At 43.2% G+C, this 13579-nt stretch overlaps 3 protein-coding genes across 7 annotated transcripts in view; 1 reads left to right on the top strand and 2 right to left on the bottom strand.

Annotated features, from left to right (window-relative positions):
- LOC128412024 (zinc finger protein 420-like) overlaps positions 1-13579 on the bottom strand; it is a 278283-nt gene that overhangs the window by 229338 nt on the left and 35366 nt on the right. The gene's annotated exons all lie outside the window — the stretch shown is intronic.
- Positions 1-13579, bottom strand: part of LOC128412027 (zinc finger protein 420-like) — a 180203-nt gene that overhangs the window by 131261 nt on the left and 35363 nt on the right. The gene's annotated exons all lie outside the window — the stretch shown is intronic.
- LOC128412085 (uncharacterized) lies at positions 335-1847 on the top strand. The gene is made up of 2 exons (XM_053384935.1): positions 335-1384; positions 1709-1847. Exons 1-2 carry the CDS (start codon positions 364-366, stop codon positions 1759-1761), a joined length of 1074 nt encoding a protein of 357 aa, XP_053240910.1. The 5' UTR covers positions 335-363; the 3' UTR covers positions 1762-1847.

Here is a 13579-nt window from a genome sequence, read left to right on the forward strand (position 1 = left end):
GGCTGGAGAGAACAAAGGATAATAAAAAAGGACCGGAGAGGGAGAAGATGTCTGAATGAGCTGCCCTCCGTCCATGGAAATATGCTAGCTCTCTGCGTCTTTATTTTATGCTAAAATAAGCGCCATTTGTAACGGCTGGCTCCGACAAGTGGTGCCCCTTGTGAGGCTGAATAAAAGAATACAACTGAGGTTTTTAAAAGAGAGCTAAGAAGCAAGACTTAAAGCAAACAGTCTGAGGCAGACTATAGGATTTTTGATCCAAGCAGTGGATATCATCCACTTACCTCGTCCGGCAAGGGTTGCAAGCGCTAATCATCTTCGGATCCATGGTGAGTCGATCCCTTAAATATTGATTTTAGAAAAATGGGCAGCTCTTTGACTACTCCCCAACAGAAATTTTTAAAAGACTTAAAATTTCTCCTCTCCTCCAACAAATTGGAAGTTCCTGAGGGTGATTTGATACAGCTCATTCTGGCAATTGATGAGCATTGTCCCTGGTTTCCTGCAGATGGGACTTGGGAATTAAAACATTGGGATAAGATTGGAACACATTTTCATGGGCATCCCAGCATTGGTGTTCGGATTTTAAATGCATGGTGCAAGGTTCGATATGCTATGGGTTCTTTATCACCAAAAAATATCTCCATGGCTGCATTGCCAGTACAACCTTCAGCTTCTTTAATTCAGCCTGCTGTCCTGCCATGTGTTCCAGCCCTTGCTTTGCCTGCAGCCCCAGACCCCAAACCTCCGGACTACAGTTCCTCACCAGAGGACCCAATCCTGCAAAAATACCGTGGTCTGGCTGGAAATGACCCTGCTCTTTCAGCAGCAGCAGCAGAACCAGCTACCCCTTTTCAACGTGCAGTCCTTGCCTGTTCCTTATCTCAGGATACTATGGCATTCCCTGTTATTGTGCCCCCTGCTGGTGCTCCAGCAGGAACTCAAGCCCAGCACCAACCTTTTGACTTTAAAATCTTGAAAGAGCTCCAATTGTCAGTTAGGACAAATGGACTGCAAGCTCCTTTTACACAAGCTCTTTTGGAAACCACATTAGCCCAGCTTTTGGTTCCAGATGACATCAAGCTTTTGGCACGTACAGTTTTACCCCCATCAGCTGGTGTATTATTTGCTCACGAATGGGAAACTGCCTGCCGTGGTTATGCTCCAGCCTTGTTACAACAAATCAGAGGAAATAATCCAAATATTACCCTCGCAGATGTCATAGATGCCATGATGGGGCGTGGCCCCTTTGCTCAGGCTTCAGTACAAGCCACACTGCTGCGGATCTTATTGAGGGATACTGCTCTTGCTGCTCAACAAGCAATGAGAAAAATCCCGGAACCCACCAGTATTCAGTCTAGGTGGGGTTCAATCAGACAAGAACCTAGAGAATCATATTCTTCCTTTATGGACAGGCTGATTACAGCAGTGAGTAGACAAATTGAAAATCCTGAAGCCAAACAAATAATTATCAAACAATTGGCCTTTGAAAATGCAAATGAGGATTGTAAGGTTGCGTTGCGCCCGATAATACACAATCCTGCCACAGACACAGCAGCCATGCTTCGCATTTGTCAGTCTGTTGGTACAGCCACCCACAAGGCTCATTTGCTGGCAGCAGCGCAAAATAAAAACCAGCCTGTAGCCACCGATACAACGTTTCCAGCATGGCAAACAAAGATCACTGATACCTCAGTGTGGGTAGAACAGTGGCCTCCACCAAAAGAAAAATCCGCAGCAATGGCACCATCTCGTTTTTGAACAGCTTATTTCTGAACAATTGACTTTCGGCCACATTGAACCATCTTCATCCCACTGGATCCAGCAGACAGGAACGCTTGCTTTTACATTGCCAGTATATAACAATTTGCAATCCACCCAGCGATATCAGTGGGTTGTTCTGCCACAAGGCATGCGGAACTCCCCTACACTTTGCCAAAATTTTGTGAATGAAGCATCGAAACCTTTCCGCATGCGCCACCTAGAGGTGCTGAACACAAGCTGCATCTGGCAGTATTTGCTGCCCCATTGTAGCCAACAGGAAATTTATATGCTCAGACGGACAAGAAGAAGACTATCTGCATTATAGAATGGTTACATTTACCTCATACCCCTTCGAAGAACATTTATTCCGTAACTGAATCCGCATCAGACATTGTTATCAAAGAACGTTCACGTGCTATAACTTTGAGCGGTTTTGATGTTGCATCAATTTATATGCCTTTTTCACAGACTGAACAGCAGCATTTATTGATCACAAATGCTGCCGTACAAATTGTTTTGGCTGATTTTATAGGTCATCATTTTTAATCCTCCAAAGGATGACCGTTTGACATTTCTGACACAGGTCACCTATGTTTTGACTAACCCCTTGTCTCTCCCACCTCCCCCCTCTGCACTAACCCTCTTCACGGATGGAACAAGAAGTATGGGAGTAGTGACGTGGGAGGAGGGAGGAAAATGGAAATGTTATTTACCCCTCCACAGTCTTCTGCCCAGCGAGCTGAGCTAGCGGCTGTGATTCTTGCCTTTCAATCCTTTCCTACTCATCCTTTCAATCTTATTGTGGATACTCAGTATGTATATCGCCTTTTTGCTATTTTACCAATATCTTATATAACTCCTTCCTTGGATTCTGACTTGTTTTCCTTGTTTCTTGCCCTGCAAGCCTTACTTCAGCACAGAGAGTTTCCTTTTTATGTTGCACATCTTCGCTCCCACACATCACACCCAGGGTATTTAGCAGAGGGAAATTCAAGAGCAGATTCAGCTTTGAAGAACATTTCTGCCTTTTCTCTCTTTTCTGATGCTATACTAGGTCATAACACCTTTCATCTCCCTGCGAAAGCATTGGCTAAGCAGTTTTCTATTCCTTTGGCCCAAGCTAGGGATATTGTGTCCCAATGTGCTTCCTGTTCTAAATCTCAGCTGGCCATTCCTTTTGATGCTGTCAATCCTAGGGGCACGTCTGCATTGGCGTGTTGGCAGATGGATGTCACACACACACCTGTGTTGGCTCCACTCTCCAAGGTTCACCTCACGGTGGACACCCACTCTGGATTCATATGGGCTACGCCCATGAGGGGGGAAACAGCTCGGCATGTCATTCAGCACACTATCCGCTGTTTCTCAGTCATGGGTAAACCTGCGCGCATCAAAACTGATAATGGTCCAGCATATATTTCTAAAACATTTTCGGAATTTTGTATGTTGTGGAATGTGAAATTAACTCATGGTATACCCTTTAACTCCACAGGGCAAGCGATAGTGGAAAGGGCGCACCTGACGTTCAAAACACTATTGCTTAAACAGCTTGGCGGCCGAAGCATACCAACAGCAGACATTCCTTCGGCAGTTCACCAAGTTCTTTTTGTGCTTAACCATCTTTATATCCACATACTAGGACCCATACTCCCGCGGAATTGCATTTTAGGAAGGAGGAGGCACTGCCCCACCCCTTGGTGGTGTACCGACGCTTGCCTGATCCCACGTGGCATGGACCTGTCCCGCTGATCACGTGGGAACGAGGGTACGCGGCAGTGGACGTCGAGGACAAGCCTTTATGGGTTCCAGCTCGATGCGTGCGGCCATGGCAAGTCCCTTCAACTGCGAAAGTGCCTTCCTAACCATTTGCCTTGCCATCTTTTGCTGCACCGTTTTACAAGGAAGAGAAGCAGACGACACAGACCAGTTGAAACCACCATATTAGCGTTGTTGAATAAGACTTTTAGGGGTGAAAATTATCATAAGATATGGAGGAATAATATTTTTGTACAAGATATGATTAAGTTTACTAGTCTATTGCATGCTTCTAAATGTTGGGTATGTATGCCTGCCCCCATTTGTTTTCAAATTAAGGAGGGGGAAGAATCATGGGGCATATATCCAAACTGTCAATATACATTGAAATTCATGTTTAATAGCTCATACAGTGACCAATCTCAGTGCTATAGAAGCGATACCAGTGCATGGCTAAAAACTAGGAAAGAAACCTACCATGCAAATTGGAGTCTGAATTCTTCTATCCCTGGCTTAGCAAATGCCACAGATGAGCAATTTCATATCAGTTCCTTATTTACTGAAGCCTTTAGTTGGTCCCAACAGAGTAGTAATATCTGCTATTTACTCCAAAGAGAGTTATGGTTGCTTTGTGGCGAAAAAGCATACAAAGCCATTCCTTGAAACCTCACAGGCACATGTACATTGGGTCTCGTGGTTCCGTTGTTGTATAAGGTTGATAAGTTACCATCTTCTCTTAGACTACGGAATCGTCGAGAGGTTAATTCACCCATAAATCAATATATTGATTGGCCCAGGTCTCTCGGGCCTTGCTGCCCTCAGTGGGTGCAGCAATGAACTATAGGGACCTCCATCGGCTAGCAAATTGGACTGAAGGATTATTCAATGATACCATAAAAGCTTTGAGGAAACTCAACCAGGAGTTGTCTGCAATGAGAGAAGTGGTTTTACAGAATCGCTTTGCTTTGGATGTGATTTTAGCCTCAAAAGGAGGAGTTTGTGCACTTGTTCATTCTCATTGTTGTATGTTTATTCCTGATAATAATGTCAGCATATCTGCGACGATCGACCATATGGAAACCATGGTAGCCCACAATCCGTTTGCCCCCCCTCCTTCCGTTGATCCATGGGCATGGTTATATTCTTGGCTTCCAGATGGAAGTTGGCTTCGACATTTATTGATTATAGTGATTATTATAGTAGTTATTTGCATTATTTTGTGTTGCTGTATACAATGTATTCCTTCTTTAATTTCTGTATGTACTGCATGGTTCTCCAGTCCGCGGCCCGCTTCCGGTCTCACAAGAGTCGCCTATCGCTCTCGATATAACCGTATTGGTACTGATATATATGATTCTGATTAAAATATAAAGAAAGAGGGCATGTGGGAGCCAGGAAGTCATGGCAAAGGCTTGTAGCGCCACCTGGTGCCTTGCTGACCTCGGTGACCAGCATGTCTGTGCCTTACCATGTATTAGAATTGTATTGACCTTAAAAGGAGTTGTGTTTCCTCTGGGCAGTGATGACCCTATATGGTGTGGGTGGGTTTAAGCCATGACCAGATGAGGTAACATGAGACACTGGGATGCAGCCATGCGGCTGGAGAGAACAAAGGATAATAAAAAAGGACCGGAGAGGGAGAAGATGTCTGAATGAGCTGCCCTCCGTCCATGGAAATATGCTAGCTCTCTGCGTCTTTATTTTATGCTAAAATAAGCGCCATTTGTAACGGCTGGCTCCGACAGAGTTCTAGTCCAAAAACAGCTGGAGACCCAAGTTTGCTTTAAAGGGAAAGTAGGCTGGCCCTGTGACACCCTCTGCTGGACAAAAGCACTGCCCCAGAATGTGAACCACCCCCAGTACTGCTAATTGGAATTAATAGAGCACAAAACTGAAGTTTGATCGGCACTTCAACCTCTAGTCAGCTTCTAGGTGCTTTCTGCACCACCTAGAGTACCCACAGAATTGTGGCTTCTACTGACAACACACATAGGAGAACAAATGAAAGACAAACACAAGAGGCAGGAAAAAACCTGGAAAGGGCCATACCAAATGGACATCCGGTGTGAAGAGGTCACTTTCCCCACTGCTGAACAATGCCACAGGTAGAGGAGATGGAATGCTAGAAGTGTCTCTGGGGCAAGGGGAGCTGCTGGGAAATTGAACTACGGGCTCAAAATATTACTTTTTTAAAAAGTTGCTTCCATTATAGGCATTGCCATTCTAATGACATGCATGCTGTGAAACACAAGAGCAGTCAAGTACAACATTCCTGGAGTGAACATGTTTACACATGGGGAGGGATGTTTGTCCACCCAGCAGGTAAACTTCCTGTTTCCTTCTGGGCTGGGACAGACTTCCTCTGCATGTGACTAGAGGTGGGTGTGGCCTCACCTGTGCAGGTAATGACAAAACACAAGGCAGGGCAGCCATCTCTCTTTCTCTTTCACCACATGCATCGAGGACACAACATCTACTACACCAGAGATGCCCTCTTGGCTTCCAGCCAAGAGAGGAAAAAGGGACTGCCTTCTTAAGAGATAGACTCCAAGTGTATGTTACTTCATTAAGCTAAGTCTGCTTTCTGGGATCTGATTGTGAACAGAATGTGAGTAAACTCTTTTTATATTTTTGTAAAAGACTGTGTCGTCTCTTCTATTTTGTGAGGGAATAAGGGGAAAATACCAGAACAGTTATTATAGAGGCTTTAGCGAACCTGAGCAAACGCAGACACTGCAAATTTCAAATAAAAGGGAATGTTACTCTGCTGATATTGTGGAAGTTGAGCTGTTTAACCCTGTAAGCTCAGGTTCTCCTGACAGAGGAAGCTGGTAAAGTGTGACTGAATGAGGTAACTGTTAGGTGGATTTGACTGACCCAACCCAAAGAGGACTCCTTCATGGTTCCTCCTCATCCTGGGGAAAAGTGACAAGAGGGGTGCTGCAGGGTTCTGTCCTGGGCCTGTTGTTGTTCAACGTCTTGATAAATGACATGGATGAAGGAACTGAGGGGATGCTCATCACATTTGCAGACGAGACCAAATGGATCATGATGGCATCCTCTCTCTTCTTCAGCAACAGACAGGGAGACAAAGAACAGTGCAAAAGCACAGCAGAGCGGAAGAGATAAGGCTGACTTCTGTTCTTACACTTCCCAAGCCTAGGAAAGTAAACAGGGGCATGTGACATACTAGCAACAGGGTGCTCCCCCACACGCAGGGGAGAGGAGGAGGACCCCGAGCCATGCATGAAAGCCCTTATATTGCCCGCCCTGGAGTCCAAGACCACCCCCAGAAACATCATATATACATCATAGAAGGGGTGTAGCCCAAGGACACCCCCCCCCAGATACATCATACCCACATCACAGAAAAGGCTGTCAGCCCCCTCCCTGTCATAGACTTTGGAAAGAGATAGCTGTGGCCACTCTGGTGGCTTTTGTTGTTGCTGCTGCAGGTAATAAATAGTCTTGTGGTCACGAGGAATTGGGCAGAGGGTTTTCCATCATTGGGTCTGCGCTGACATCTGTAGAAGGGATATCCTGTAAGCGGGAGGGTGGGGCAGGACTGTTGGGACTTGAAGAGACAGTTATAAAGGGAAGAGATAAAAGCCAAAAGGGGGAGAATCTCCTTCAGTTCTCTTGGGAAGCTGCAAACAATAAAAATCTTGGCGAGTTAAGCATTTTATTCATTTCAATACTATTATCCCATTTCCATATAATTACTACTGTTATTATATGCTAAAATTACAAAAAAGTAAAAATATAAAAGGAAAACAAAAGTAAAAAAGAAAGATTACCAGTTAAACAATTTTTTCCAGATAAAAAATAAATGGACTTGACAGAACAACAGCGGATTTTTAAAAATATATATATATTATTAAATAATACAAAGATATTATCAAAACCACACAGATTGTTACTGGACTGGAACCTTAAGGACTAGGAGGTGAAGGAGGTGATGGTGAAATGGGCACCCGATTGTGGATATCCAATGAAGATGAAAAATGAGGGAAATTATGGGAAAAGACTTAAAATTCACCACATGCTATTTGATTTTTAGATGGTACCTGGCCCCATCCAAATCAGTCAAAATAAATAAATATCAGCAATAAGTGTTGGAGATGCAGACAAAATGAGGGAACCTTATTCCACATGTGGTGGACATGTCCCCAAAGGGAAAATAAAATAAAAGAAATGCTATTTATTTTAAAGAAAACCAAAGCCTTCCTATTTGATATTCTAATGATAAGCATACCAAATGAAAATAAAAGAGAGTTTCTTTTTTTTTATAAAATATTTTATTAAGATTTTACAAAAACATAGGTTTACAAAATACAAAAAAGACATATAAAAAGAAAAAGATACATAAAAAAGAAAAAAGAAAAAGAAAAATACAAAAAATGAATAGATAAAAAAGAATTAAAAACAAATCCATTTTTGTTACTTTAAACTCATTAGTTTCCTTGACCTCCTCACACCTCCCCTTTTTGTATTCCCATTTAAAAAATCATTTCAGCAAATCCTTACCCTCTTTCATTTATCTTTACTCTGTATCTTAACCTATTATAACTATGCATTTTCATCCATTATCAATCCATATTTGCATATTCTTATTAATCTTATTACCAATACCACTTATTTTCAATCCAACATCGTTTTAACATTCATTAATTTTACAGTGTTTCTGCAAATAATCTTTAAATTTCTTCCAATCTTCTTCCACCAACTCTTCTCCCTGGTCTCGGATTTTGCCAGTCATTTCCGCCAGTTCCATATAGTCCATCACCTTCATCTGCCATTCTTCCAAGGTGGGTGGTTCTTGTGTCTTCCAGTACTTTGCAATAAGTATTCTTGCTGCTGTTGTTGCATACATGAAGAAAGTTCTATCCTTCTTTAGCACCAATTGGCCGACTATGCCCAGGAGAAAGGCCTCTGGTTTCTTCAAGAAGGTATATTTAAATACCTTTTTCAATGTTCCCTCTCTTCCTAAGGGGTTTTTAGTTCTCCAAATATCAATCAAGTCCATATTGTCAGTCAGTTCAAAAAAGGTTTTTGGTAGTCTGCCATCTTTAGTTACAATCTGTCTCTGCAACTTGTCCATATTTGTAGATACCACTCCATTCATATCTCCCATCATAATAATGTTATAATCCATGTAGTCTAACAATGTCTCATGCAATTTCTTAAAAAAATTAAGATTTCCCCTCATTTGGTGCATAAACTCCTACTATTAAATTTTTTCCTCCTTGTGATTGAATTTCGATTGCCACAAATCTTCCTTCATCATCTTTAAAAACAAATTTTGGTGATAGGCTCTCTTTAGCATAGATTACAACTCCTCTCTTTTTTACCTTATCCGATGAAATAAACTCTTGACCCAATCTTTTATTAATCAATACTTTCCTGTGTAGCCGTATCACATGTGTTTGCTGTAAACAAATTAAGTCCAACTGTTCCTTTTTCAATAAATGAAAAACTTTCCTCCTCTTCTCCGGGGAATTAAATCCATGAATGTTCCAACTTAGCAATTGTAGAGACGTTGTGATTATTCTACTTTCCTCCAACTGCTCCCAGTAATTCCTCTTGTTCTGATGGTGGTATCACTTTTGCTGGTTTGTCCAATCCCAAAGATGGTGGTGCTATGTCTAATACTCCTGGTTTTAAGGCTCTTGACTCTTCTAAAGCTTCTTTCTGCAGGTCTTCTTCGTGGTCTCTCAGAAATTTTCCCTTGTCTTCCACTGATCTTATTTTAAATTTTTTCCCTTTAAATGTAAAGGATAGCCCCTGGGGGAATTCCCACCTAAAAACAATTCTGTTTCTTCTCAGCAGGGCCATCAAGTCTCCGTAGTTAGTTCTAAGATCCAGTAAATATTTCGGAATATCCTTAAAAATCTCCACTCTTGAATCGTTTATTTCCAAGCTTTTCTGGTAGTGCAGACTCAGTATTTTATCTCTCTCTTCTTTCATTCGGAGGGTGACCAAACAGTCTCTCACCCTGTTTTTTCTCCCTCCTCTTCCAAGTCTGAAAGCACTCACTATCTTGAAGTCTTGATTAGCATCAAGATTCCAAAATTTTGCAAATTCCTGCTCAAGGTAGTCACATAGGTTATCTTTTTCCAATTCCGGTACCGCCCTGATCCTCAAATTAGTCTGTTTCTCCCTCAGTTCAATCATAGACAGAAGCGACTGATGGTCCCTGAGCTGTTTACGCATCGGTTTTATTTCTTCCTCTACTGCCGCTGCTTTTTCTTTTGCTTCCTCAGCTATCTTTCGATTAGAGGCAGATTCTTGCAACAATTTTTCAATAGATTCTGTATTGGAATTCACCTTCTGTCCCAAGCTATTAATGCTAACAGTATTATGGTCAATTTTAGTTGTTTGTTCAGTAACTTGTTTACTTAAACTTTCCAATTTTTCAAAAATTTTGTTTAGTACCGAAGTAAATCCCTCTTCTGAGGCCATTCCTTTTAGCCCAGCTTGTGCAGTATCTTCCCCCTGTGTCGCAGGAGGGCCAGGAACAGATGGTCTACGCTGCTGGGATGCTGCACTAGGCTGCTGCACTCTAACCTTGCAGGATCTTGTTGTTTTTTCATTCATCACCCTTTGTCTATGAGTCAAGGTCAATCCCACGGTAAAAGCTTGCAATGGAAATTCCCCAGAGTTAAAAGTGGAAAAATCCCCCAGCTGGGTGTATAGTTCCAATGTTCCTCTAGGGGGACACTGTAGCAGTCATTAATGTTACAATAAACTGTCTTTTCCAACTTTCCAAAGTCCCCCTCAGCAAAGCAAGCAACAGTTTCAAATCCAAAGAAGACCTTTAACAAATATCTCCTTTGCAGAGTTAACCATTAAAAAGTTACATTGTCCATAAGTAGTGCGACTCTCAGTGCAACAATTCTAACGATCCTTGCAGTCCGTTCCCAGGAATTAGGTGGTAGTCTCTATTCCCTTTTCCTTTCTTTTGCAGGCAAAAAAGTCACTTTCCCCTCCTCCCCCCCCTCTCCTGCAACCTGGGGAGGGAGTTCTTTTACTTTGATGTTCAGATTTGGAGCTTTGAAGCACCGCTCTCCAGGTCTTAGCTCAAAGCGTCTTTGCTTTGATCTGTATACAGAAAGGAAGGCGGACTTCCTGTTTACACCTTCCCGCTTCAGTGCTGAATCAATCCCATTTTTCTCCTTTTAATCCCAGATCTTAAGCTTCACCTACTCACGGGTAGTTGTTTAACAGCCAAATTGTCACAGGAAAAAGGTCAGCGCTCTCCGGCAACAGCTGTGCGGCTTCACCCCACGGAAAGAGCAATGGACTCTCAGCACCGCGCCAAGCTCCCGTTACGCTCCGGAGCCCCTTGCAGGGTTCCTTCGCAAATCCAGGGGGCGCTTAAGGTGCCCGCCGAGTCCCACATTCACAGGCTTCTCCTGCCTGTGATTTTCGAAAGGGTCTCCGCTTCGCCGTAGCGGATAGACCCGATTTCCGCGGAGCTTCTCCCTCCAGACTAGAAGGAGACCGCCATTGCCGTTGGCGCTGCTTCCGGAGAGTTTCTTTACACGACAATAGCGGCTAGGATGTTAATAGCAAAATACTGGAAAATGAGTTAACATCAACAAGATGAGTGGCAATTAAAGTTGTGCTGGTACCTTGAACTAGCCACAATGACAGAACTTCCAAGAGACTGAGATCTACTCCCAGTAATAAAAATCCTGCCAGTGATCTACCCATTGTCTCTGCCCAGAGTTCTTGAGCTTTTCTCAGGGAGCAGTGACCAGAGTTGTGGATCGACCACAAGATCATCTAACAAATTAAAATTATATAAACAATCGTGCTATAAAAGTACATACCATATATGAAGTATCCAGATAATGGAACTTATAACATAGTGGTTTCTGCAGTGAACAACAACTCTTACAATGTATATAGACAGGCACAGCATTGATTTTAGTTACAGGTGACAGCAATCTGCAGCTGTAAGGTTTTCTTCTTAAAGTGAGCCTTTTAAAACAACAAATGTAAAACAAACTTTATCCATACACAGGTTTGTTAATTTGTTAAAATATGTTGAATTATGACATTATATTCATTTACATTACTTAGAATATGTACAACGGATGAAGCCCATGATATTGTGATAATGTCACAGGAACACCCCCCCATCATTCAGTTTGTACAAACTTTACACACACACACACTCACACACTATATACGCTACGCTTCTGTTATAAATTCATAGAAAATCAACCATACATCGGATTTCCACTGTTCTACTTTTATTTTACTCCATGAAGGAAGGACTACAAAATGGGGAAGGTTTGAAAGAGGGCAGCCATAATCCCTTGAGCATACCAGCACATACACAGGAGCCCTGCCCAGTTGCTATGCCAACCCTGATGGTCCTAGACAGAAGACCATCAAGATCACAAAGAACTTGCATATGGGAGTGGATTCAGCATGGACTGGAACAAAGGACAATGATCAGCTCTTCCCTCTGGGGGCAGGAAACTGCAAACTCCCCTCTGTCACCTGGAAAGTATTCATGGGGAGGGGGAAAGGAAGAACCAGCCAGGTGACAGGACACTCAGGTTACCACCACAACCCCTCCCTCAACCCCTCCTTTCTGGGATGTAGGTGTGATGTATCTGAGGGGTGGTCTTGGGTTACACCCCTTCTGTGATGTATGTATGATGTTTCTGGGGGTGGGCTTGATCTACAGGGTGGCAATTTCAAAAGTCTTTATAAGGCTTTGTACACTATTTTTCTGGGTCCTTCCTCTCTCCTGCAAGTGAGGGGAGCACCCTGTTGCAACAGTTCAATAAAGGCCAAGCCTACAGGCTGCTGTTTTGCTCCAAGTTATCCTGGTTGGTGTCTTTGTTTTTGTCCAAGGGAGCCCTCAGATTTTTCCGTTAACAGTTTGGCGACCATGCTCAGGGACTCTTGGTCCTCCTGTGAAGGTTCCCAAGAGAACTGAAGGAGATTCTCCTCCTTTTGGCTTTTATCTCTTCCCTTTATAACTGTCTCTTTAAGTCCCAACAGTCCTGCCCCACCCTCCCGCTTACAGGATATCCCTTCTACAGATGTCAGCGCAGACCCAGTGATGGAAAACCCTCTGCCCAATTCCTCGTGACCACAAGACTATTTATTACCTGCAGCAGCAACAACAAAAGCCACCAGAGTGGCCACAGCTATCTCTTTCCAAAGTCTATGACAGGGAGGGGGCTGACAGCCTTTTCTGTGATGTGGGTATGATGTATCTGGGGGGGGTGTCCTTGGGCTACACCTCTTCTATGATGTATGTATGATGTATCTGGGGGTGGTCTTGGACTCCAGGGCGGGCAATTAAAAATGTCTATATAAGGGCTTTCATGCATGGCTCGGGGTCCTCCTCCTCTCCCCTGCGTGTGGGGGAGCACCTTGTTGCTAGTATGTCACATGCCCCTGTTTACTTTCCTAGGCTTGGGAAGTGTAAGAACAGAAGTCAGCCTTATCTCTTCCGCTCTGCTGTGCTTTTGCACTGTTCTTTGTCTCCCTGTCTGTTGCTGAAGAAGAGAGAGGATGCCATTATGATCCGTTTGGTGTCATCTGCAAATGTGATGAGCATCCCCTAAGTTCCTTCATCCATGTCATTTATAAAGACGTTGAACAACAAAAGGTCCAGGACAGAACCCTGCAGCACCCCTCTTGTCACTTTTCCCCAGAATGAGGAGGAACCATGAAGGAGTCCTCTTTGGGTTTGGTCAGTCAAATCCACATAACAGTTACCTCATTCAGTCACACTTTACCAGCTTCCTCTGTCAGGAGAACCTGAGCTTACAGGGTTAAACAGCTCAGAGTGTACGCCCTGCCTACAATTTGGGAGGGGGGAGATTATGCGTCATTTCCGAGAGTCTCCAGCCTTTTTTTTCTTCTCTACTTTCGCTTTTGAGGAGAGAGGACGTGTTTTCATGATGCTGTTCGCTGTGATAGACAATGGATACTCTGCTGTAAATAAAAACTGCTTTTAGCTGCTAAGATCCTGAGTGGACTTTATTTAAGCACACTGAGGAAAGCACTTGAGTTTACAGCTTTCTCT

The sequence above is a fragment of the Podarcis raffonei genome, chromosome 4, assembly GCF_027172205.1.
Source record: "Podarcis raffonei isolate rPodRaf1 chromosome 4, rPodRaf1.pri, whole genome shotgun sequence".
Lineage (NCBI taxonomy): Eukaryota > Metazoa > Chordata > Lepidosauria > Squamata > Lacertidae > Podarcis > Podarcis raffonei.

What these genes read in the sequence shown, in the direction of transcription:
- LOC128412085 (XM_053384935.1), top strand. Translation starts at nt 364, where the DNA reads ATGGGCAGCTCTTTGACTACTCCCCAACAGAAATTTTTAAAAGACTTA. An exon ending in GGGTTCAATCAGACAAGAAC is followed by an intron (nt 1,385 to 1,708) that starts CTAGAGAATCAT and finishes TGTGGGTAGAAC; the next exon opens with AGTGGCCTCCACCAAAAGAA.